At 40.5% G+C, this 25,733-nt stretch overlaps 3 protein-coding genes across 9 annotated transcripts in view; 2 read left to right on the forward strand and 1 right to left on the reverse strand.

Annotated features, from left to right (window-relative positions):
• Positions 1–1,869: 1,869 nt before the first annotated feature.
• ubxn6 (UBX domain protein 6) lies at positions 1,870–7,341 on the reverse strand. The gene is made up of 11 exons (XM_040052805.1): positions 7,116–7,341; positions 6,486–6,643; positions 5,746–5,810; positions 5,008–5,136; positions 4,811–4,908; positions 4,617–4,692; positions 4,413–4,497; positions 4,074–4,293; positions 3,063–3,193; positions 2,776–2,924; positions 1,870–2,424 (listed from the first exon to the last, which is right to left on the reverse strand). The coding sequence occupies exons 1-11, from the start codon at positions 7,196–7,198 to the stop codon at positions 2,299–2,301; spliced, it is 1,320 nt and encodes a 439-aa protein (XP_039908739.1). The 5' UTR covers positions 7,199–7,341; the 3' UTR covers positions 1,870–2,298.
• Positions 7,342–8,799: 1,458 nt separating this feature from the next.
• uap1 (UDP-N-acetylglucosamine pyrophosphorylase 1) lies at positions 8,800–19,507 on the forward strand. 2 transcript variants are annotated; one of them, XM_040052674.1, is made up of 11 exons: positions 8,800–8,928; positions 10,155–10,459; positions 11,570–11,774; positions 12,301–12,476; positions 12,565–12,737; positions 15,937–16,130; positions 16,227–16,367; positions 17,248–17,436; positions 17,689–17,730; positions 18,637–18,703; positions 18,803–19,507. In XM_040052674.1, exons 2-11 carry the CDS (start codon positions 10,177–10,179, stop codon positions 18,893–18,895), a joined length of 1,563 nt encoding a protein of 520 aa, XP_039908608.1. In that variant the 5' UTR covers positions 8,800–8,928; positions 10,155–10,176; the 3' UTR covers positions 18,896–19,507. The 2 variants fall into 2 exon arrangements, with proteins under 2 accessions (XP_039908608.1, XP_039908609.1); XM_040052675.1 differs by lacking the exon at positions 17,689–17,730.
• Positions 19,508–22,038: 2,531 nt separating this feature from the next.
• The window catches only part of ddr2a (discoidin domain receptor tyrosine kinase 2a), a 31,587-nt gene continuing 27,892 nt past the window's right edge, over positions 22,039–25,733 (forward strand). For 4 of the 6 annotated variants that reach the window (XM_040052668.1, XM_040052671.1, XM_040052670.1 and 1 more), the window contains exon 1: positions 22,040–22,234. The gene's annotated coding sequence lies outside the window, so the exon portion shown is untranslated. Of the gene's footprint in view, positions 22,235–25,733 lie in introns of all 6 variants that reach the window. The other 2 variants (XM_040052672.1, XM_040052669.1) reach the window with 2 other exon arrangements.

Consider the following 25,733-nt stretch of genomic DNA (forward strand, 5'->3'; position numbering starts at 1 on the left):
AGAGGAGGGAAACTCCCACCAACACATCCATTAAAAGATGATGTAGTCTGGTTAAAGACACTTTGTATTTCATCCAATTAACCCTTTAAAGCCAGAACCATAAAATAATTGCCAGAAAATTATAATTTTATGAAAATGGAGTGATTATTGAACTGTCTGCATATATGAATTTTAAGTTGTATCATATTTGTTACAAAAGGTTCTTTTCTTTTTGCAATTTATTTTTTTCATAGGGAAAATAATCTGCAATAACGCATTAAATATCATACACTTGACTTTAAAGGGTCCAAATCTGAGAGCAGTAAATGGCTGGCTGCTAAACTAATTTCACATTTAAGGTATCAGCACATCAAGATGTTGCACATATTATGAAGGCTTTGCAAATAAATACATGTCCAACACAAGAATAGAAAATATTTCTTATTCCAAAGACAACTTTTATTTATTTTTTTAAACAGACTTCTGTTTGTTAAAAGTTAAGAGGCTTTGCAAGCGATCGTTATTACAGGCAGCTTAAAAAGCAACAGAACACCACTCGGAAGGAAACATCTGGACAGATCACAACTGCTCACTTAATTATTCCATACTGTTATGGTGCGAATGAAAGATCTACATCCCTTTTATGCAATACCTGTGGACAAGCGTTAGACTGCAGAAATGTTTCTTTTGGCTGATTCAACCTGGGCTGTGAATGAAATAGTGGACATCAGTTTGTTTCCCCATCACCCAGTTCTAATTTGTGTGTTCAGTGTGCAACTGACCATTATTAGCAACATAAGAGGGGAAAAGACAGTAACCCCTAACCTTAGACTGATGTTACATAATTGTGTACATTTCCCTTGTGATGCATGGAAATGGTAAGAGGTAGGCTGTTGTCATTTAACCAACCACTACAAGGAGAAAGTAATTAGGTTTTAAAGTTCTACTTGGTAAATGCTCATGTACAGCAAAACCACAAACAAAATAAACGTATGCAGCTTGAATAAACTTTGAAACTTCAGTCTCTTTTGCAACTTGAGTTGTCACTGGATTCAGTTCGGACAGTTGGTGTTTTGAGGCGTTTTCATGTACTCAGACCCTTTTTATGTGGAGAAAAATAAGTGTTTGATGCAAACAAATACAAAAAATAATTAACCACCATTTTCAATACAACAGAAATCCATGCTGCCAGAAATTTGGCTATCTCCATGCCAGGGTGGAGTTGGTTACACAAAGCTTCAACATAAAATTCAAACATTAATCATTTAAGTGTGAACAATGTAATAGTAGAGGTTTTTAGGCCCCTCCCTACTCCCCAAAATATCCTTCATTGTTACAAACTTACAAAATACTTGATTCCAGTACTAGAATTGCCTTCACATTGTCACCACATGGCTGACACAATTATAAAACTATATATATATATGGGCCTCATCTTTTAATTATTTTTAAGTTACCCCTCTGTTTTATGTTTTATCTCAACAAAAATTTCAAAATTATCCAAAATAAAAACTTTGATTTATAAATTCTGATTTAGGCTCATGCTCATACTGAAGCAACAACAAAAGACAGTCTGTGTTGTAACACCAAGGAGTTCAAGGCCGCTCCGGAGCAGAGGACAAAAGGGCAACAGAAGCTTATGTATGTTTTCAGCAATAAAGCCAGACTCGTATCACATCAAATCAGTTAACAGACTACACTGAGCTAATCTCGAACACCGCCAAACAAAGCACAGAGCATTTCAAGTCTGAAGTAAAGCCAGTGCATTGACACCCAGCAGCCTTACAAAAAAAAAAAAAAAAAAAAATCACAGGAGCCGCTGAAGGAGCTGAGATACTTAACGTGATTCAACAACTGTATCTTGAACGGTCTTTGCCATTTATTTTTTTCCTAAAGGGGAGGGAGTGGTGACACAGTTAAAACAGGGTCTCAACATGCTTTGAAAACTCTACCTGACTGACTTGGGTAGAACAGGAAAGACTGCAGCTGCAGAGTCTGTTTACTACACAGCATGTACAATCAGGATGCAAAACCCCCCAAAACAACCATGTGCTCTTGCTTTCTCCTTCCATCTGTCAGCAGTGCTTCCTTCAACATGTCCTGCTGAAGCAGGCTGTGTTGTGACCTCATCCCCATGGGGAGATTATGCTCAGCCCAACAAATATATTAGGGTAACATTGCCCCTAATCTATCACTGCTACCGACTTAGGTTAGAGTTTGCAAAAATAAATGTGTCACTAGTAAAGGGCCGAATTCACCCCAGTAGTGTGAGAGGAAAGAGGGAGGTAGAGGGGAGGGTTCGGGAGAGAGTACTCGTGCTCAGCTCAGGCTCCGAATGTTTTCCAGCAGTTCCGGTTTGAGGAGAGTGGGGCTCTTTCCACCTGCAGCTGCAATATCAGCCTGCACAGCTGCATCCCAGGCAAACGTGAGCAGCGCAGCAGGGACCTAAAATATAAGGGAAGTCAGTACAATACAGATTATTTTTCGTTTAAAAGGGAGAAAATTAGTAGTTGAAATGTAAATGTGACACTTTACCTCAACATCAATATTACCTGACTAAAAATGACCTCAAACATTCACTCTCTGTTCTAAAAATTTGCCACAAACTAAAACCTGAATTAAAACCCCTGCTCTGTGCTGTGGGTTTTAACATTGAAGTTTGTTTTCATTCTCCCAGTGTCCACATTCATCAGAAAGAAATACTAAATACAGTGTTACATGTTAGGGCAACAATGGGACTGACAAAAAAATTAATCCACAGGCCGGTTTGCCAAGTAGATTCTGATTTCAACCCACCAAGTTGCACTCTGCGAGAGCAATGTCTTCAGATTCTTGTAGTTTTTGACCTCCAGGAGCAATCAGTTCAAAGGGCTGCCAACCGTCCACCAGAGACTCCCGCATGAATGAAAATAGCACAGGCATCCGGTCCCAGGCATAAAATGTTCCTGAGAGGGTCACAAATCATGAGCAGTTGTGTCGACAATGCCCACAAAACTACAATGTGTAGGATTTTTCAGAGTAAAATGCTTTTGGTTTACTCAATTTGATTTAATCTTGAAGTACATTTTAAATTGTGGCTTCACCTTGTAGCAGGTTTCCATCAGGTAGTCTCACCCTGAGCAGGGTGTAGTTGTATTTCCTCCTCTCCCTTTGTTCCTCTTTCTCCCTCATGGCTTTAGTGCGCAGCATGGCACTCTTCTCTACTAACTCACTCCTGTGAAACACACAAGGGACTCATTCGCTGATAGACAAACACTAGTAAACCAGGGAAACTTTTCTGGCTAGAGGCACATGACACACCCAGAGGCTATAAAAAGAACATCAGCATTAAATAATCCATTATTCTTGGGTGTGCTGTTAATAGTGGAAACCTAGAGTCAAATACTGCCATACAACCCAGGACAACTAAGAGTTAAAAAATAAATAAATAATAATTTCAATGCTGCAGTCGTTTAAAAAAAGGTGTTAGTTGTACACCCTTTCATGGAAACAGTATTCCCTGATGGCTGCGCCCTCTTGCCCCCATGTCTCAGTCTAATCGAGCATCTGTGGAATGTGCTGGACAAATAAGTCCGATCCATAGAGGACCCACCTCAGAATTTACAAGACCTAAAGGATCTGTTGCTTTACATCATGTTGCAAAGTTATGAGAACTAATGATCCATCGAGGGGTCACTGTCTACTGCACACATCCAGGAGACTGTCACTGTCTCCTCTGAATCTTCTTTACTTGGTTACTCAAACTTGGAAACCATGTGGAACAAAGATAACCAAAACCTAGTTTGATCACCAGCATATTTAGGGGCAAACTGTTACTTGTGGTTCTTTTACAGCAGTCTTGTAGGATAAATTCAAACAGGGATGAAGTTTCTCTAACCACACTGTCACAGACAAATTGCAAATCCTATGAGCCAAATATTGATCTTTACTCCATTTCACTGGAACTGCTACCACAGCGAGTGAAATCAAGCAACTGATCTGACTGCACAGACAATTCGTTAAAGAAAAGAGAGACAACATTTCTCTACCATCTAACTAGAATTTATAGCTGACTTGAATTAGATCCATTTTTTGGATTGAAAGTGAGTCTATACCTCTGCTGTTGCTCCCTTTTGAGCTCCTCCGCCGTCAGGTTGTAGAACTCTGGCGGCAGCTCAAAGCGTTGAGCGTTAGGAGACGGCCTGAAAGCTTGAGGCTGCCTGTCCAGCTGCGCTCTGACCGGCTCGCCTCTCTGAAGACGATCCCTCCTCTCCTTCATCAGCTCCAGTGCATCGGGGCTCTGCTCTGGCAAAACCAGGAACTCCTCTTCCTCCTCTGATCTCCGTGAAAGGTGGGCACGCGTTAAAACGATGTAAAGACTGAATGATTCATAAATGAAAATCACTGGCAGGTGAGCAGACACATACTGCTCATAAATATCACTATTCATTTACCTTGGCCCTCTATGGGAAGCATCACACTTGTAAAGCCCAGAGCCTGCAGGAACTCCCTGCTGCCCTCCACAGACTTTACTTTCTCCTGAAATAACAGAAGGAATCTTATAAGACATGCAAAATGATCTTGTTTTCTTATAGAAATCCCATAAAGTCTGCTACAAATAGTTAGTCTTGATCCAGTAGGTGAGGAACGTTACACACCTGGAACACTTTGTTGCTGAGTTTAATTTTCCTGTATTTCTCTTCTGTGGGGTTCTTGCATATATTTTCAACATATCTGGAAACAAAACAATGACAACAAAAAAAACCTTTGATGTCTAGAACAGATATTCAAAATCTGTGACAACAGCATAAAACATTTACATATGTAATTAACATCACCATCAGCGTCTTACTTGCTTATGATGTCCACAGCAGCCTTCACTTTCTCTCTGTCTTTGTTAAATGTGTGCATCATCATAACAGACGCCTCGACTGCATCTTCCTCAAACCGCTGCAGGGAAAAATTGCATGTTTATCAAAAGCACCGATTAGATAAGCATTCAGTCTGACTGCACACACGTTATAACTGAACCAACATCCTCAGACATACCATTAAAATGGCCTCTTTAATGTGTACTTCCCTCTCGCTCTTGGTTAATGTGGCTCCAGTTAGTGGACAGATGAAATAGACGCCCGATACTGAGAGAAGGGTGGGATCTTTCACTGGCACTTTGGAGCCCTGGGAGGAAAATGTCAATCAGTGTTGTTAGATTCAGTGATGAAATTTTCATCCACACTAACAGGCCACCGCTATTACTCTGAATTTAATACAGCTCACATAACTAGGCGGCTCCTTTTCTGATATTCTGAATTAGGCCTCACAACCACTGACGTATTTTCCAGTAAGGACATGTATAATTCAGGTTTCAACAAGCATATAGGGGTTTTTTTTCATATAAAAAAAGAAAGTTCTGGCTTTTCAACTAAAGAAAACCACCAGGATTGTGATAAAAGAATTTTAGTACTGAACAGATTTAAGGTAAATAAGGGAAGATTAAAACAAAAGCCCACTGTCTGGCTGGAGAAGGACACCTACTTTTATGAAACTGACATTGAGATGAACAGCTGTCTGCACCTATGCTGCCCTTTTCAACACTGGACACTGTATGATAGGCTGTGTATAAACAGGAATATTTACTTTAATCAGTCATGAAAACAGCTTATCAGGAGTACTGTCTTCTTCAAAGTGAAAGAAAAAAATGAAATATTTTAAGAAGTTAACCACAGTCGATGTGAACCAAAATTAGCATGAAAATTGTGTCACAATTCTGGTTTATGCAACACTTACCTCTGCTGCAGCTGCCTTTTCTTTTTCAGCAAGTGCAGCTGCCTCGGCCTCAAGTTCTCTTTTTACTGCAAGCACGTGTAGAAAACAACTGTTATAACCAGAATATTTTATAACAGTTAATAAATAATTTTTTTTAACCAAAACTATTACCTCAAAATAAAAATCTTTGCTGTTTGCTTTATCAGTTTAAAACAGTATCTAATCATATCTACTTCCCATTGACAGGATCAGCATCTTAATATAAACATAAAGATTATATACTTGATGCAAATCTTCCCATGAATACAAAAACAATGATTTTTTTAAAATAAATACTTCTTTGGTTCAGGGACGAGTTGCTACCTCAAGTGGAGGAATTGAAATATCTGAGGGGGGAGAAAGGTCTGGGCTTCTCTGCTTAGGCTGCAGCCCTTACTAACCGGCCTCAGTTAAACAGCAGAAAATGAATGGGTGGGTGACTTCTATGATTATGTGGTTTTTCAGAGGTAATAAACGTTTTTGGTGGCTGTTTCTTTCATACACTGGATATATTACAGTAGCAGACAACAAATTTAGAAGATATGTTTTTTTTTTTTTTAAACAGATCAACTATAATAATCCGTAGAGTGCTTCACAGTCCAAAACATGTTTTAATACCCACAACTGAATTATCCTAATACCCACAACTGAAACGAGGAGGCTGACGTTCATCTGTGTTTGATAGACACCACCTGGTGTAATAACAGGGCTGCATGTCTCACCCTGGGTCCTAATGGCGTCCTGGGAGGTGTGAACCTTCGGCTTCTGATGCTGTTCAATCCTGGCCAAGGCTGCAGCTCCAGCCCTCTGGGCTCCTTCACTGGGGGCATGGCGATCGTGCTTGACACTGGATCTGCCCTGCACCACCTCAGGCTTGGCACTGTAGGGTTATTAGGAGAGAAACAGGACTATAAGAGGAGACGTGTTGTGGCTTCACAGTAGGAAGAAGAAAAGACAGTGCTAAGCTAAGTAGCAACGACAACAGTACAAACACGTCAGAATCACAACAGCTCTGCTTCCTGTTGAGAAGCAGGTTTGCTTAGTTCTTTAACTAAACAAGCTTGTGCAGGGATTAACTGTTAGTCAGGTCACCCTGAAATTATACAGTCGTCCCCCGCCGTGCTCAAGAATATATAACAGTTAGCCGTTTGACACACACCCGTGAGAAAAACACACACAAATTAGCACTGTTCTGGTTAGCTTCAATACATGGGGAGACGGAAAAGCGGTAGTCATTACTGATCAGCTGTCAGCTATGAGATAAGCCCGTTTAGCCAATGTTAAATAGCTATCTGTGCGGCTAGCTCTGCTTAGCGCTGTAGCAGCTGAGAAAAGAAAAGTTTGTTATTTGCCTGGTGTCTTCCGTTAGTTTCTTCCCGGGTCCCGCGGATTTAAATTTGATGTCTTTCTTAAAGTCATCGAAAAACTTCTTCATTTTCTGTAGCTGCACAAAAATCTGACTACCAGGAAAAAACAAACAGATGGGCAGCACCCAGCCTGGTTTTAGCGAGGAAGAGGAGGACCACAACAAAATTGTTTCAAATGAGAACAAACTGCTTCCGCCTCATCACGAGAGACGGTCGCCCCCTCGTGGTTGAACTCAGAACTGAAAGTCCAACCAGATCAGTTGTTCGTGTTTTATAAGACAACTTTATTTTTTATTATTTGACCTTTTTGTTTGTTTGTTTGTTTGATTACATGTACTTACATGTTTGCTGAAATTACCCGAGTATTGACTGGCTCACACACACACACACACACACACACACACACACACACACACACACACACACAAACATATTATGCTATCACATTCTGGAAACACATCACATTAAGTTACTAAAAGCTAATTTTAGCTGTTCCCTAATTCACAAAGTGGTTGGCCCAATGCAATGCAAAAAATGTTTTGTGTCTCTTCCTGAGCTCGAACCAGTGATCTTTTACTTATTAGGTAAAACTGTAAACCAGTTACTACTATGGCAAACATAATGAGCTGTATCAATGTTAGACTAATATCAGTGTGAACAGTAATGAAAGAACAAAAAGAAAAACAAATTAAAAGAGATTAGTAAACGAGTTTAAAACACACAAATAAAAAACAATAATTTGTGTTTTTATTCTTTTTAGTTTAAGTGGAGATATGTACGTTAGCTGGTTCATTGAAGCTGACTGCTCTGTCTCTACCTGTCTGATGATTTACCTTTGATTACATTCATAAAGCTGCTTTAGACTATCAAAGACTGTTAAGAACAAGTACAAATACGAAAAAGTGATGACAAATAGTATAACATAAAGCTTGCATAATTCGGCATGTCGGCAAATACAGATATATCAGAAAAAGAAGTGCATTTTCATCTCTTTATTAAAGTAATCAAAGAAACTGTCAAAATATCTCTTTGGGCTCAGTAGGCGAAGCCATAAAATTTATATAAATAGAATTTCCAAAAATACAGTTAGTCGTTCATTTTTCCTTCACATTTTCCAAAGCTGTCCAGAGGTGTTAAGAGTCTTTGATGGTGTGGTGCAAAAAAAAAAAAACTATTAGCTGTTCATGACTTGTTGCAATACAATCTGACAAGAAAATTTCAGACATGTTTCTCAAACATGATTTCAAGACAAAATAAAAGCTGTGATCAGTTTTTGGCAAGGGGACTTGTATATATATCCTTCATTTATCCTGGTAAAAAGGGAAATTGACGTCAAAAATGTATTTTTTAAGAAAGATGTGCCCAAGGGGGCAGCACAAAAGGCAGAAAATGGTTATCTCAAGATATTTTAAGTGGCCAGAACAGACTGCTGTGATTATCAAATAGGTAGAATCAAGAAAGGTTCTTGCAAAACAGACCATGTCTTTACTTTATATATAACCTTTTCAGAAATCCTATTGACTGCAGTCTATTTAACCATATAAGCAAATATATTACACAGATAGAAAACAGTTTTTGGCACAAAATCAGACACACACACTCCTAGCATAGAGTGATTAAATTTACAGGTGGCACTTGAACGCATCACTGACTTGACTACACACGCACACCTCCTGCCACGTCAAATGTGACGTAGCAGGAGGTGTATTCCGGGAGGGAGGCGAATAGTGACCAGTGCGAGCGAATAGTCATCGATTGGCATTAATGATCTTACACCGGAGAGGAGTCTTTGTGAGAGGTAAGAGTTAAATATTTGATTTACTTCTATCTGCTGTGTGTGCAGCAACCTGAGCGGTTTCCCGCTCCTCAGTCGGGCGGATATTTGCTAACATGTGCCCGGCTGTAGCTTGACTGATGCGCAGACCGCGGCTAACTATCTTATACAGTGACTGAAAATGAGGTTCACTAACTCTATGCGCTTCTTAGCAACAGTCCGTGTTATTACATTGTGCTAACACTGGATTTATCTGTGCTCCGAGTCAACACAGCAGTCCCTGCTACCTCTTTACAGGCTCACCGTCACAGTCATGCTGGAGATGTGAAGTTTAAAAGTTTTATGAACACTTTAACTAAAAGTGATATATGAGTATTGTGTATTACAGCTGTAGATAATTCAGGGTGTGTGGCTGTGGTGTTAGTCGTCAGCATCCCATTGAAAAGCTCACTTACAGAGATTTCTTTGGTGTAAACCCTCTTAGAAAACATCGCGAGTTCATAATATCGCGTTGTTACACAGCTATTATTGTACTGTTGTAATTATCAATCATAATAAGCAAACATAATGGGTATGAAAGAGTCAGTATTCACACTGTGGTATAAATGAAACTATCCTCGACCTTATCCTATAGTGTTGTGATGACTTCCTGGTACAAGTGGGTGTGGATTTAAACAAATAGGATAAACATTCCAGCAGTGCTTGTTTTACCTACACTACAACTAGCACAGGGCTATTAAATACTCTTATCATGTTTCCATCTTCCATCAGAAGATCTTCAGTCACTTTAAGGACATTGGCTATGTCATCAATTATTTTTTTACTCCTAAATTTGTTTTTATATACACATACAGTTTCTTGGGTGCTCAAAATGAGCTTTTAGTAGTGACTGTACTAAGAAATATGATTGGTCCACATGAAACTATAGGAAAGAGTCTATGTTACCTTATATAACAGATTTTTTCTGTAATTTTTTTTTTACCCATTTTACTTAAAAAATATTTAAAGGTGAGTAAATTAAACCACACTGTTAAAAAAAAAGCTACAAGTATTTTTTAAAAAGTCCTTGCAGAAGGCCATATCTATATGTGGGATAAACCCTGCAAATGTTTGGATATTGTAGTGCGACCTTTCTCTTATCATCTATTTTTTTATATTTACATAAAGGCCACCGGCTTATACAAAAACAACACAAGACCTGGGGCATGTTTTGCAGTTCTTTTTAAATAAAATAATCTTTTTTCCCACAGTTAATTAAAAGCACAGGTGATCATGGACCCAAACATCAGCACACTCAGGCAGAAACTGGCTGACGCCGGCCAGTCTCACCTCCTGCAGTTCTGGAACGAGCTGAGCCCTGAAGAGCAGGCCGAGTTGACCCAAGAACTGGAGGGTATGGACTTTCAGGAGATCAACGGATTCTTCAAGAATGCCATGCAGACATCTAACAGCAGCAAACAAGGGAAGATGGACTGCCGCATGGAGCCCGTGCCCAGGGAGGTGCTGGGAAGTGTGACGAGAGACAGGGAGAGCGTCAAAGACTGGGAGCTGACAGGTGAAGTATATTCTCACCTATTTACTGCTTTTGACCTTTAAACTGTACTTACTCGGTATGCTGAGTGTTTTAAGGAAACATAAAGCATTAGAATTGGGAGTATTTCATTTTAATGAGAATATGTAAGCTATTATCACTTGTTAAACAAGATTCGCCTAGTTACTGCAAGCACGTTTAACACAATGAAATCTTGACAGTGATGACCTGCAGGTAAGAGAGGAAAGCTTAACCGGTATCAGACTGGGAAGCTTAAGTGGATTAAAACATCACATGGGTAACCCAGCTGGATGAATAGTTGTTCTCATGGCAATATTTTTAAGTATCCACATCCAGATGTTAGCTCACAGAAAAACAGCCCATTAGATCAAAACTTTTGCAAAAGCTTATTACAAAGTTCCAGTCATGCTGCGTCAGAAGCTCCATGTTTATCCATTGTGCGTTTCTGTGCACGGGTTGACATTTGAGTAAGCTGCTGGAATTATTCATTATGTTTTGCGCAATCCCTCATGCTTCATTCTTCCCGGGGCTGTATGACTATCTCGGTGGGCAACAGAAACATCTGGTGTTGATTTGTACTTGACGTAACTGGAGTTCCTTCTTGACCCTCAATCATGAGCTCATTGTGATCTGTTGGGACAAAATCTGTGTTGCTGGGTGTGGGGCATGTGTCAAAGTTTATGGATTAACCCACTACATAAAACTTGCTTCCTGGCACCAACCAGTAGGAAGAGAGTTTCGTATCGTGTCACGTTGCTGCAGTTTATGTAAGACAAACTGGAACCATTATAAACTATTGGTACATTGAACCATAGTAAAATCTTGAGTGGGGTTGTAAGATTTTAGCTCATATAATGTGTCACGTCCACAAGTACTCCAGAACCAGTCATAAAATGTTGCTAAACTGTTTGGATTAATGTTATCAGAACTGTTTTGTTAAGTTTATTATTATTCATCTACTAACCAGGCAATAAGAGGTCTGCAGAGATTAGATACTGTGCATTGTGTGCCATCATATCAGTGTACAACACTAAATGCATGGCCCTGTTTTAAATAAACTACAGGACACATTTCTGCTACTATTTATGACCGTTGTGCTGTGTTGCCCTTTAGGTCTTCAGTGCATCTCTAAGAATAAAGTGGCAGTCTTACTGCTGGCAGGAGGCCAAGGAACCAGGCTGGGGGTCTCGTACCCCAAAGGCATGTACGACATTGGGCTGCCGTCCCACAAAACCCTCTTTCAGATCCAGGCTGAGCGCATCTTGAAGCTGCAACAGCTGGTTGAGCAGTCGCACAAAACCAAGTGCTGTATCCCCTGGTGAGACACGAGGTTTCCATGACTAAGGCATTTTAGTCGATTAAATCTACAGCTTGATTTGAGGAAAAATAAACAAGCTCGAGCAACCAAATAGTGCTATCCTATTTGTAAAGTGAACTTCAGCTGTCCCAATTATGTTAGCATGATGATTAACTGGGTCAAGTCACTGTGTGAATCAAAGGAAACTCAGTCAAGGAAGCTGTGTTGCTGGAAAAGCTTTAAGTCCCTGCAGAGGAGATCCAGCAGTTTATAGTTTTAAAATATGAATGATCGAGATAAAAAAGCAGGAAATGGAGTTGTGCGTGTCAGATTTAACGTAGTTGAAGGATATGTTAGAAACATCTTCATCAAGTTGTTACTTTTTATTGTCTGCTATAAACTTAAGTATTATACTGTTGGTTCAAGCTAACATCACCTTTGCTGTTAAGTTTTTGTAAGAGATGATGGAGATGTTTTCTGCAGCACTGCACGATTGTTAAATTGTTTAAAATGCATAAGTGCTGCGTTCTTTCCGTGTTGCCTTCAGGTACATCATGACGAGCGGCAGGACAATGAAATCCACAAAGGATTTTTTCTCCAAACATAACTACTTTGGTTTGGACAAGAACAGCGTGGTCTTCTTTCAGCAGGGCATGCTGCCGGCCATGGACTACAACTGCAAGATCATCCTGGAGAGCAAAGGAAAGCCCTCCATGGCTCCGGGTACGTCCACACATATACAGAAGTGTATGTATGCTTAATTCACAGTGTTGCTCAGTGTGTGAGAAATGTGTCTGTGTTTGTGTTCTAGATGGTAATGGGGGTCTTTACAGAGCTCTCGGGAACCAGGGTATCCTGGATGACATGGAGAGGAGGGGGATTGAGTCCATCCATGTTTATTGTGTCGATAACATTTTGGTCAAAGTGGCTGACCCTGCCTTTGTTGGTTTCTGTGTGCAGAAGGGAGCGGACTGTGGAGCTAAGGTTGGTCATACCACCTATTTTTTTCCTTTTTTCTTCTTCTTCTTTCAGCTGCCCGCTCTAGGGGTCGCCACAGCAGCTCATCTGCCTCCATCTTTGGTGAATTTCTTGTGGTAGCACCTTCCAAAGTTACTGACAAGGGCAGTAATTCCAAACTTTGGGTTCAACAAAGGTGTGGTGTGGTGCTGATGCCATCATTTGGGGAGTGACACTAATATTTTTTCTGTGGGAATGTGTGGACCTGGGTCTAGACTGGACATGAGTAGTACTTATCCCCTTGAAGCCGAGTAAGTCATATTTGATACATGAGTTTTTTTAGTTTTTGAGACTTTACCTCCCCAAAACCAAAACAACTGACTTCTTTTTGCATTTATGTTAATCAGTACCCAAATCAGACCACATGAAAAGGCACGACAAAACAAAAGATAAAGAACCGAGGAAGCAGTAAACATATTTTATTCCCCTCCTAAAGTTGCCTGAACACTGATAAGTCACCTCGAAGCACTATAAAAGTAACACTGAATTGAATTCATAAATCTAAAGTTGACCTTTATCAGATCTTTTAGTATCAGTGATTGCAAGGAGGCGTGCACACAAAGATTAAAAGTCATTAAATAGGAATGGCACATACAGATGAGTCATGCAAATACTAAAGCATGTATTTGAGTTAGGTAATGTGTATGCCAATAGTAGAGTCATGTTTGTAGTATTTTATCCAGTCTGAGCAGTTAGTCTCGTTCTTCTTGAGCATCCATTTATCATGTATGACAGTTTCATACATGATAAAAAAAAGTAAATGAAAGAAATCTGCCCACATGACCCTGTGGGCTTAAATTGTAAGAAACAAATGTGTAAAATTACCGAAAAGGTTTTGGTAGCTCATTGTATAGACTTTTCTTTTTTATGAAACAAAAAGTTTCTGTTAATTCACAGAAACCTCTTTTTTTATACAGTGGACCTGCTGTAAAAAACAGAAACCTATATAGTACAAAGTGAAACAGAGGAAATTTGCTGTCACTTAATCATGTGTTACCCTGTGAGCAGGCACTGAGGAGGTCTTCATCAGCAGGAAAAACTGAAGGCTCGTGAAAATATGATCCCAAGTCCAAACTTTATGCCCTTCTTCACAGCTGCCCAGGGGTCTAATTGGAGTCTTAGCCAGGCCGATTCTGGCCCTTGGACCTTATGTTTGAAAACCCTGTTCTAGAAGGTCCGAAGGGTGACAAGTGTGGGATGTCATATATCGAAAGGTGGGGTCAGTTTAACTTGGCAGGTTCCAGATAGCTGCACCTTCCACAACTTACCACTGGGTGGAGTTGTAATCCACTTCTGCAATCTTCTTTTGCACTACACTTAGCTTTCTAGGAAATTTAGGAATGAGCCCAGAATCTTCTTTTGCCTACTATTATGGTCTTAGTTGATAGTGTGATGTGAAGATGCCACTTTTCCCACATATTTTGGAGCCTTCTTGTCCTGTGAAGTGTTAGTGATAACTACTGTTCCACTGTTCCACTGTGCCACAAGTGTAAGTAATTAATTAGTAATGCGATTTACTATAAAAAGATAATCCCAAAGAAGCTTAATGTTGCAGAACTAAAGACATAAAGGAGTTCTGATTTATAAAATAATATTTTCACGTATAGACTCGCAAAAGAATTTGAGCAGAATCTAGTTTGTGGTGATGTGAAAATTCAGTACTCACTGGCCAAGATCTGCTGCTGAGGAGGCTATGTTCGAGATAAAAAGTTTTACATTTATTCTTCACCGTTATTCATTCTGTGAAGATCCTGCTGACCTTGGTGCAGAGATAGTTAGAGGGACATTTTTCTAAAATAACACCTACTGACGAGCTAAGCGATAAGAGTCCAGTACACCAGAAAGAGTGTAACCATCAGGAGACCTCTGTTTTTAGCTTTAACAGTAAAATATGACTGATATATGTGTGACTAAGCTTTGCTGGCAGATCTTACTAATTCATTTTTAAACAAACCACATACTACTTCAAATACATCAAAGTATGAAGTCAAGATTTCACTTTTCTAACTGTTTTTGCACAAATTACGTGCTTCAGTGTGTGTTGGATAGCTGAAGAGTGCCTGAAGGATCCTGCTACTTTTTGATTTCCTCTAAGAAGTAGAAGCACTATGTATATTTTCCAGCTAACATAGAGCAGAGTGAACTAATTATTGTAATAAGATCACCCAGACCCTGCTTCTGTTTGAAATTATGAGATGTGGGGTGGAGCAGCGATGGAAGAATCAGATCAGAGCGGGGTACCACCCTCTCATCGTAAATTACTAAGCTCCGCTAACAGTTCATGTGGCTTCACCAACCCCCCCTGCCAAACCCCTACCAGTTTACCATCCCCCCCTCAGGACCCTGTCATTAGTAACCGACAGATAGGAAGGGGGGAAGGATTTTTCATTCAGTGCAGACTCGTAACTTACTGGTTGTAAAATGGAGTGCACCGATTGCTTCATAGCACTTTTATTTACTATTTTATTTCAGTTTTAGACTATTTCTGACTGTAAATAATTTACAGATAATTTGACTCATAAAGAGACAACAGTGAAAATATTTTGTAGTTTTTATATGGAAAACTAAATTTAGCACAATTAAAGTATACCGATCTGTGGATTTTATTGTATAAATAGTTAAAGTAGAGAGTTATTAGCATTTTACAGTTGCTTATTTTTATTCTTTGACTTAACTAGAGTAGCTTTGCATGATTCATGTTAAAATAATCCTTTTTTAATATCATAACTTTTTTTGATACAGTTGATCGGTTCATCCTCTGTCTGAAACAAGCTTTTTTAGTTCCCTTCCTCCTCGCTTTAAACCAAAAATGTATGATTGGCTGTCTCTTGTGGACAAAATATTTGAACAGAACAATTGTGTGTGTCTGAGGTGACCATATTATGTTTGGGATATCTGCTTTTATCAATATCAACCAAAACCAAGAGTAGAAAAAATTGACTGAAGCTGAGCATTCAGAGCAGTCTGAAGCCTGAGCTTTGGAGTTACAGCAATTACTTGGACATGTGCTGAACTTTTGATTTGAATCTTTGCTCATTTTTGATATGAGCATCCAGCAGTAACAGTTACATATGTGACAGTAAAAGGAAAAGCACAGTCCACTTTAAGTTGACTTTGTAGTAATCGGAGGTTTTTAGTAAGGTCATTTTGTGACATTGTTTCCCAGGTGGTGGAGAAAACAAACCCCACAGAAGCAGTAGGCGTTGTCTGCAAGGTGGATGGTCGTTACCAGGTGGTGGAGTACAGCGAGATCACCCTGGCAACTGCTGAGAAGCGGAGCGCCGATGGTCGTCTGATGTTCAACGCAGCAAACGTGGCCAATCATTTCTTCAGCTTCTCCTTCCTCAGAGACATAGTGCAGTAAGGCAAAGCTATAAACACAGTTATCATTACGTTTCAGATTCTTTCAGCTTTACATCATCGTAATGAGACATTTTTTCCCCGTTTTCACATTAGGAAATACGAGCCCCAGCTGCAGCACCACGTGGCCCAGAAGAAGATCCCATATGTGGATGCTCAGGGTCAACTAATCAAACCAGAGAAACCAAACGGCATCAAAATGGAAAAGTTTGTCTTTGACATTTTCCAGTTTGCCAAGTGAGTGACGGTGCATTTTTTTTCATATATGGCATAGAAAATATGAATGTGCGTGTGCATGCCAGTACCAGTTAGCTAAATCTTGCCTCATACTAACCCCACCTCCTTTTGAGAGGTGACCAGTTTGCATATATTTGGGGCCCTGGTTCTACTGGTCCTTGATTTTTTTCTTCCGTGCAAGGACTGCCTTTTTTTTTCCAGCCCTAATTTCTGCCCTCCAGTCGTGCCATTTCTGCAAGGTCTGGTCCAGCAGACTAAGCTTGCCAAATTCTCCACAGGGGGATGGAAGTTTATGAGCGGTTCCACATCCTTTAGTGTTACATGACATCAGCTCTGAGTCACGTCACTACTAATAGAACTTTATATTTAATGAAAGTATTCCTGTAACAGTTAACTGATGGAAAATCAAGGACACCATATCAAGCTTACTTCAAAGTTTTTGAAGATGTATTTTTAAAATAAAGAAAAATCTATTTTTGATGCTGCTGAGGACATAGATTTGACTCAAGTCTTCAGTTTTTAATGTGGCCTGCTCTGTTGTCTTATGACCTGTCTTAGAGCCATTTGATCCATAAAAATAAACAAAACTTAACTGATTTCAGTCCGCTGCAGAAGCATTTTTATGTGTTCCTCTGGACTATCTTTAGTGTGGCTACTATTTTTAAATCGCTCCATGGAAGTCACGCACAATCTGAAAGCACAGTGAAACCACTCCAAGCACAGAAAGAAAAATGACATTTTTGTTTTTATATGTTGCGGTTTAATTTCCCGTTGAGTAACTAATTAACCTGCTAATTTTTCAATCCCTGGCAGCTGCTCGGTTGTGATGCAAGTCTTCGGTTTGCCTGTGTGCTGATGGGATGCTCTGTGTTTCTAACAGGACGTTTGTTGTGTATGAGGTGCTCCGCGAGGACGAGTTCTCCCCGCTGAAGAACGCAGACACTCAGGACGGAAAGGACACACCCACCACAGCCCGACACGCCCTGATGTCCCTCCACCACCGCTGGGTGCTCAACGCTGGGGGACATTTCATTGACGAGAACGGCAGACGTGTACCCGCCATACCCAGGTGACCACAGCATGTCATGTCACTTTACAAAAAACATACATAATAATGAGATCTTTGTGGTTATTCCCATCTCCTCGACACTTTCCACATGGTGTACAGACTGTATGCGCTGACCTTTTTGTTTGTGTACAGACTGTATGCGCTGGACTTTTTGTTTGTTTTGTAGACATTGTATTCTTTTAGCTTCACACTCTCACTCCCCCTTCTCTCATGCTTGGTCTTGCTCCTGTGTGTCCCGTGCAATGTTTCCAGAGACGGAGCAGCAGGCAGTGTCACAGATGATGGCAAGAGAAAGTAATTATCCCTCTGCAGTACTGAGTGCATGGTGATGGGGTTTTGGCTTTCTTACCCTCTCGCTCAGACGTGTTAACACCGTGTAATATTACTTCTGATCCTTGACATCCCTTTCCTTCATTTCCACTGAGAGGAAAAGAGTCTGTAGAGGCCCTGCCAGTCGGCGGCCTTCTTTCAGTCTTTTTACGGTCAGTCGGGATGCAGGAAATGACATCGAGGATCAGTGAAGTCACCTGAAAACATGGTCTTCTTCCGCACCTTGGTTAAATGATCTACTATCATGTCAACCTGTGATATATTGCATGCTGGGTAAAGGGAGACAGTTACTAGACTGCAGATGAGCACACACACCTGTTGGTTTCTGTACCAAATAGTTATGTGGTCAGCTTCATCGCTTGCTATTTTGCCTTTAAGTTTAAATCCACCTGCTTGTTTTTCCAGACAGAATTAAATGAGCATGTGCTTCACAAACTCTTTCGGCACCACGAATGTTTCCAACACTCTTAAAGGGCGTGCTTCTTTCTCAGTCATTCAGCTTTTCCATCAGGCAGCTGCTCAGCAAAACACCTGAAACACCTGATGTCTGATTAGTGATTTTTTCTCTCTGTAATCATCATCTAGAAATTAACACGTTGAGTGACGGCAGTCTCGCACAACGTTCCTTTCATTCGTCTGTTTTCTTCTAGCGGACTTCTATCACAAGTCAAAGGACTAATCACTTGTTGCGATGAAGCGCTGATTCTCTTTGTCCTCTAATCACAAGCCGCAGTAGAAGAACAGCTGTGTCAAGGAGTCCTAGCAGCTGTCTTTTCAGCTCCAATTGCTTCTCTTCTTCCACGAGACCGTCACTCATTCGCTTTCTGTTTTTCTCCTGTGATCCTCTCTGAATTTGTCTTTCCACCGCAGCCTGAAGGATGGAACGGACCTGCCGATCAAATGCGAGATCTCCCCACTGGTGTCGTACGGGGGAGAGGTAAGAACACGTTGTACTAAATAAAACTCCAGATGTTATTCTTATCCATGAATACTCAGTAAAATACTAACATTGTCCTGATGGTGTCTGTACTTCAAGGGTCTTGAGGAGCTGGTGAAGGGAAAAGAGTTTCAACCAACTCTGACGATCGATAAGGAGGGAGTCCACCAGCTGGTGAAGAATGGGGTGTAATGACTAAACGGGAGAATGCGGGGAAGGAAACGGCCCAACTTCCCTTTATCTCTCATTGTATGGGAAGAGAAACTGTGATGTCATCGCTGTGCAATAACAAATATCACACACATGTGTTCAAGAAAGAAGCTGTCCTGTCCAAAATGAATGAATGAACAACATGAAGTTTACTTTTTAGCACCAGGCTTTCCTTTGCTTTGTAACTCGTTTTGCTTTTCTTCTTCTTCTTCTTCTTTTTTTTCCTTGAAGACTTGAACATAGCAAGAATTGAAGTATGAAAATCCTGTCATACTGACAGGTTGAAGCTGTCTGCAGGTGCATCTATTTATTTTGCTTATAAGACTTATTTTTATATGTACTGATAGATTATCTATTGGTGGAAATGGCCATCTACTTGTTTTACCTGGTGATTTTTTTATGCAACAGCTGATTCAGACGAAATGATCAAACAGATGTTTCCTACAATCAGATACGGTACATGGTCAGGATGTGGGGGGTATTTATAATAATTGCTTCTTCTCTGCTTGTAATCAGTGAAGACTGGATGTTATTCAGCTTTAAGAGACGCTATGGCTCATCTTTATTAAATACATTTTCCTACTTGGAAAGCAATGTCTTTGTGTCTGTTTAATTATTCAAATGGTGTTAACGTGTTTTTTTTTTGTCATATGTTTGCTCGCCGGTGTCTGCGAGGTGTGTTTTTTGCATTATAGCTCTTTGGTGTTGTGAATCACCATTTCCAGCAGATGGTTTATGTTCAAGATGGCTCCGAGGACGCAACGCTGCTGCAGCTATTCAGGGCATTTTTCTTTGTGGCTCCTTTCTGACTCACTTTCTTTCTCTCCCGCTCCATAACGGCGCTGTTAAGACTAAAGGTCTCTTATAACGTCTATGGAAAGACAGCCTGACCTGTAGCTAAGCTGAAAAACTCTTTAATGGCATTTTAATCAGTACATTAATTCTTTAACATATTTCATACACTTTACCTGTTCTACTGAGAGTCCATAGTGACGTTGTTACTGGGCACAACATGCTCATGATGCTAGTATTTACAAGTCTTCAAAGTTTGCTCAAAAAAATCACATTTTAACTATGAATATTACTATTCACAGTCAAACTTAGTAGTTTTAAAAAATCATGAATGAACCATTGATGGTTATTAAAATGAAACAAAAATAAATAATACTTAAAAAATTATTTATTTAATATTTATATTTAAAACGGATAAAAAGATGCAAGGCAGAGCTGGAGGTGAGGAGCCGAAGATTTGTTCCTTGTTCCGACACATCTGAATTAAATGAATGGCTTGTTACAAAGCCTTTGCCAAACTTCATGGCATGCTGAAGAGGTAACCCAACCATCTGATTCAGCTGTGTTGGAGTAGGGAAGCATCTAAAAGCTGCTGGACAGTAGCTCTCAAGGACTGGAGTTGGACACCCCTGATGTAAAGCTTTCATTAGGAGTGACCAGGATGGACAAGATTAGAAGTAGAGGGACAGCTCAGGTTGAGCGGTTTGGAGGCAAGACTGAGATGGTTTGGACATGTGCAGAGGACGGATAGTGGATATACTGAACAAAGGATGTTGAAGTTGGAGCTGCCTGGCAAATGGAAGACACAGTGTGTTCATGATGTAATGAAGGAGGAGATGCAGAGTGTTGGTGTGGCAGGAGAGTGTTAGTGATAGTGTGAAATGGGGGCAGATGATCTCCTGTGGGGACCCCTAAAGGAAGTAGCTGAAAGAAGAAAAAGAAGTGACTTAAGCAGAAGGTTTTAGGGTTAACTTGTCGAAGGCCTATTTGCTGGCATATCAGACTGTAAAAGTCATGAGCCAAAGACCAAAGCCTCCTTTATCCTCTAATAACTGACTCCAATACTTACAATAATTTACAAAAGAATTTAATGTTCTCTTCCTAATGACTTAAAATAAGAGACTGAGTACATAAACTCATGAGTGAGGTGTTTAATGAGGGCTGTTTTCCAACGCACCATCTGATATCCCCATGTTGGTGTTGTTCCTGGATCATCAAAGCTAATGTTTGTCCAGGTTTAACACTGCAACGATATCCTAACTATAGCCCCGTAACCCTAACCAAGATCACATGTTAGAGTGAGTGGACATGGGCAACGTTTTTTTTCCCACATCGCAAAACTATGACACCATAACACTGTGATTGGTCACTTGTGATACTGAACCTAGGTCAAAATGAATTATGATGATTCAGAAACAACACTAACACAGGGATATCAGATACACCTTTACACAACTGGAAATCTCTTTGTAACTACAGTCGTTGCCCCAACAGGCCATCGGAAAGAACTGGAAAGCTTTAAGAGACTTGACAAATGCCTAAACAGAATATTAAACTGGGGAATACAGAGTAGGACAGTGGGAGCTGTGGTAAAACACTTGCAAAAGCAGCAGAAAAAACATCTCCAAGCAAGTAAAAAGTAAAATCCTAGGGTTCCAATAAATTTCCACTGGCCATTGGTGTCACTTCGCTGCAGGTCAATATGGTTTCCTCATCAGCAAAGCAAGCAGCTTTGCATGTAACTAAGTAAGAAAAGCTCTTAGTCACCATGTCTAACAGATGAAAACTTCATTGTTTTTATAGAGATCAGGTCATAGAGTTCAGACCACATCAGCAGCAAAACACACAGAGTACAACGTAATAAGAAGAAGACCTCTCTCTGACACCTGACTCACACTTTTCATGGATCTGGTTCGACTATTGAGGTTGTGACAAACTGCTGCGTTAGTGCCACTGAGTTCAATAAAAGAGTAGCTTCTTTTGCAGTTTTTAAACCTAAATAAGCTTGTTTTTAAGGTTAGTGATGAAACAATAAGTTATATGAATTTGACATAAAGCAAGTGACAGCGACACCACCGCAAATACTCCCTTCAGTTATGGCTGCTTCTATGCTTCGTCCTGTAGCTGTCAAAAGAAAGGTTCCTTTCAGGAGGAAGAAAGCTTTTTGATTGAGCTTTGGATTTTTTGTGTGTGTCTTTAATTGAAACCTTATGTGTGGCATGTGGAATTCTGGGACGTTGGCAAACTCCCAGGAATCCACAGAATGTGATTTTTTTTCCTGCCTGCCTCCCTCCCTCTCTCGCTCTCTTACTCTGTTTCTCTTCTCTCCCTCTTTTTTCCCCCCCCTATTTGCAGGGGTGTCTTACATCAGCCCAGTGAGTCCTGGTGAAGGCAACTGACGGACAGAGAGTGAGCGAGCAACAGAGAGCAAGGTTTGGAGGGTTACATCCAGCCGCCCGCGTCTCACTGGAATAATCTAAAACCATCAGTGAACAAATGGTTTGAAATGAAAATAAAACCCTCTTAGAAGTAAGTCACTCATTTCTTTTACTTTAAAAAAACAACAACTTTTTATTCTCTATGTTAGGACTGTTAAGACTGATCAGCTTTCTTGGCTCTCTCCTTGAATTATTTCCTCTTGGGAGGCCCGTTTGCACACGCGATCCAGACTTCTGTGTACTTTTGTGACTGAAGCAGCTTCTGTTTGCATGGCAGACGAGAAGAGTGGACAGCAGAACAGAGCGATGCGGTGCCGCATTCAGACTCCTGTCTGCTCTGCAATGGATGCAGCTGTTTTCAACAGAAGCTATTACTTACCGTTTGGCTTTGCTGCGGTTGACTTCAAATGTGACTGAGGCCAATTCCTTCTTTTCACTCTTAAATATCTTTTTATTTCTAATGGAAATTAAAATTGAAGGAAAGAATATAATGCAAACTTCTCTTTGCAGGCTAAGATCTTCCGATGTGGAGTATTTTTTATTCTCTATGTGCTTACTGTAACTTTAAGACAACACACATGTCTACTGTTGACTGGCTTAAATATAATTTTGGAGTTTGTTGCGGTATTGACTTCATCATACAAACCCCTCTCTTCTGTGCGGAATGACTGTGCGTATTATTTTTACGGGCATAGCTAATGAAAAAATGATGTGACTTCTTTTCTACTGCCGTGCATCAAGCTCACACATATTTTGTGTGTTTTTTTGTGGCCTGGAAGTTTTGGAAAACTAAAACAACTGACTCATTTCATGCTGCTTAGATCCTCTCTGTGGTCACCTGGTGAAATGTTGAAATTTGAAGTTGCAGCTTTCTAAAAAAAAAACGCCTTTGTGTCACTGAGGTGATGCGTGTACTTCGGTGTAGGTGTTACGTAGGTGGTATGTAGGTATCATCCTGCGGTATGTGGGTAATAGATGTTCACACAGAGGTCGCTTTTGTGCTTTGCCGAAGAGCGCAGGATATGGACTATGAGCTCAGAGCTTTGACATTTGAACCACGGTGCCCAGCTGAGGTGAACAGTCATGAGAGGTGGCTCTGATCAATGGAATAATTGTTAGAGGAAGGTCACGCTGACACTCAGGTATGCGTATGTAGTCTGGGTCTAATATGTGGATGGATTTCTTTTCTGGACAAGCACTTTCATTCCAGTAATGCAAAAACCTGATGCTGACCCCAGTGGCTTCATAATATCTGAAGAGATTTGACAAAAAAAAAGCCCTATTTTAATAAAACTGATTGCTGAGACACTGTTGATGGCACAAGGCTGTGACTTCTGTGCAGGACTGTAATTGCTTATGCTATCTCTGCTATTAGATCAGACACTTTCTCTGCGAGGACCAAATAAGTAATAGAGTAGGAACAGACAAAAGAAAGCAATAAGTCAGATTTCATAACATCACCGCAAATTAAGTCCAGGAATGTACTGATTACAACAAACTGTGGATTTATTGCAGTGTAAGACTATATGGGTGTGGCTTTTTCCTTTAAGCTCTCTTTGTTGTGTCCCTGCTTGGCGTGTTATTGTGTTAATAGGAAACCATCTTTATCATAATAATTGAGTTCTTTGCCAAAGCAGAATTAAAAGAAGTTATTTCCTATTACACTGAAATATATGAAACACTTGTGGTTGATGCAAGAGGGGAGTGGACCCATATATTTTACTTGCTCAGACTGTTGATTTAAGCACATGCCATCACTCTGTTCTCCATATATGTCAGTATCTGATGAGCAGCTGTGTGCAGATGCATATAGGCGCACACCCAGATAGAGAGAATAAAAGAAGCAACAGGAGGAATTATGCATTTCTCCTGCACGCCCTTTCAATTAGCAACCCTTCTGTCTCGAGCTTTGACGCTGACTGACATCCTCACATACAGACCCAAATCACACACCACAGCAAAGGTTGTAATTTCAACCCTACTTTCAAAACACTGCACTAGAGGCACCCGGTGCTTACTTAGCTTAGCAGTAACCCGACACTGACCTTGTTTGATTGGAAGCGTTTTCAAATCAATGCCTCTGGCAGGAGAAAACCAGCTGTGCGCTCGTTAGCTGAGGTGCATGCTGTAATTTGGCATAAATAGATCCATTTCAGGGAATGTCATGGCTAAAATACTGCGCTGTTGACTTTGCAATCCCACATGTGCTTGAACTTTGACCCTGCCCAAACCACCACCCATATCATCACCTTTCTTTTGAGGGGCATTACGCAACGTGTAACCCAGAGAAGTCTACCTTTGTCCTTCTTATTTCTGAGTATGTCTAATTGGTGTTTCTCTGAAAACTATATGTTGATTTGTCTTCAGTCATGGAAAACATATATTTAATTTCCGCTGTAGAATAATTATTAAGCTCGCTGCTTTCGTCCAGAGAGAGCTTATTCTCGATGTGTATCATGAAAGCTAGGTAATTATAAAGGAGCCAAGCTAGAGGTGCTCATTAACACAAAGCAGTCAGAAACCCTCCTCTCTCTGTTTGCACGTGTCCTCAGCTGTCCTCCTTCTCCTGTTTACATGTGGAAGTCTTTTCTTGTTTGTTTGTTTGTCTGATGCTCATCATCCAGCTCTTCACCTCAGTTCTCTCATGCCTTCCCTAATTACAGAGTGTCAGGGACACTCTGAGGCAATATCTCAACATGAGAAAAACCTCATGACTCGCTGCAGCCTGCTGCTGCTGGGTACAAATGACAGTCTTGGCTTTGAATGAGTTGTCACTGCTGAGTTGTCACTGCATGGACAACGCTGGCCTTTTTTTCTGGAACCACTGCTATCTGCTCTGCTGTGTCGACTTGTTTTTATTTGATCCTGTTACAAAAATACAAAAGAATTAATTGAAATCATTCTGTTTTAATTAGTGACCTTTTGGACAAGAATGCGCTTTCAGTTTGAAAGTGGGTGGCAGTGAATGTATTTTTTTTAATATATTATTCACTTCAGTGGCAGTCACTGATATTTGTGAGTCAGTGTGCTGTTTAAATTTAAGACAGCCCCAACTGCCACAGTCAAATGGCTTCAATGCACAAGTGCTCTTGAGCTGGGCGCCGTGTGGCGGATAGAGCTCTGCTTTAACGGGGGAGATGGAAATTGGCGTGAGATGCTGTTTTTCCAATCTGACAGTGTAGCTGTAAAGTTCAGGGCCTGCATATTCAATCAAACTGGATCTCCACTCATAGATTTTGGGCTACTCTCCTTACATAACAAACACAGCCTGTAGCTGCACAATATTCACAATGAACAGTTTGTGCCTTTGTCGAAATATTTTGGTGGATTTTGCAGGTAAAACTCTGTGCCCGGTCAGCCTGAGGGTGCTAAAAATGACGCTTCAGTCTCTCCTGCAGGTTCTCACATTCTTTCTCCATTTTTACAGCCTTTTTTTTTACAAGCACTTGTACACTGGCTTGAACAGTTCGTGTCCTCAGGCAAGTTTCAAGTCCCCAGTGGCACCATCGCTGGCGTACTCCAACAGGTGTGCTCCTGGCTGAATGCGTTGTACACAGTTATGCTGTAAAAGAAAAACCCCTTTGCTTTAT

This window comes from Simochromis diagramma, unplaced genomic scaffold, assembly GCF_900408965.1.
Source record: "Simochromis diagramma unplaced genomic scaffold, fSimDia1.1 OVJJ01000419.1, whole genome shotgun sequence".
Classification (NCBI taxonomy): Eukaryota; Metazoa; Chordata; class Actinopteri; order Cichliformes; family Cichlidae; genus Simochromis; species Simochromis diagramma.

Excerpts from the sequence above, each read along its gene's own strand:
- ubxn6 (XM_040052805.1), bottom strand. The coding sequence starts at position 7,198 with ATGAAGAAGTTTTTCGATGACTTTAAGAAAGACATCAAATTTAAATCC. Across the intron at positions 6,644-7,115 it reads AAACTAACGGAAGACACCAG|TGCCAAGCCTGAGGTGGTGC; the intron begins GCAAATAACAAA and ends ATAACCCTACAG. Across the intron at positions 5,811-6,485 it reads GGACGCCATTAGGACCCAGG|TAAAAAGAGAACTTGAGGCC; the intron begins GTGAGACATGCA and ends ACGTGCTTGCAG.
- uap1 (XM_040052674.1), top strand. The coding sequence starts at position 10,177 with ATGGACCCAAACATCAGCACACTCAGGCAGAAACTGGCTGACGCCGGC. Across the intron at positions 12,738-15,936 it reads GAGCGGACTGTGGAGCTAAG|GTGGTGGAGAAAACAAACCC; the intron begins GTTGGTCATACC and ends ATTGTTTCCCAG. Across the intron at positions 17,731-18,636 it reads ACAGATGATGGCAAGAGAAA|CCTGAAGGATGGAACGGACC; the intron begins GTAATTATCCCT and ends TTTCCACCGCAG.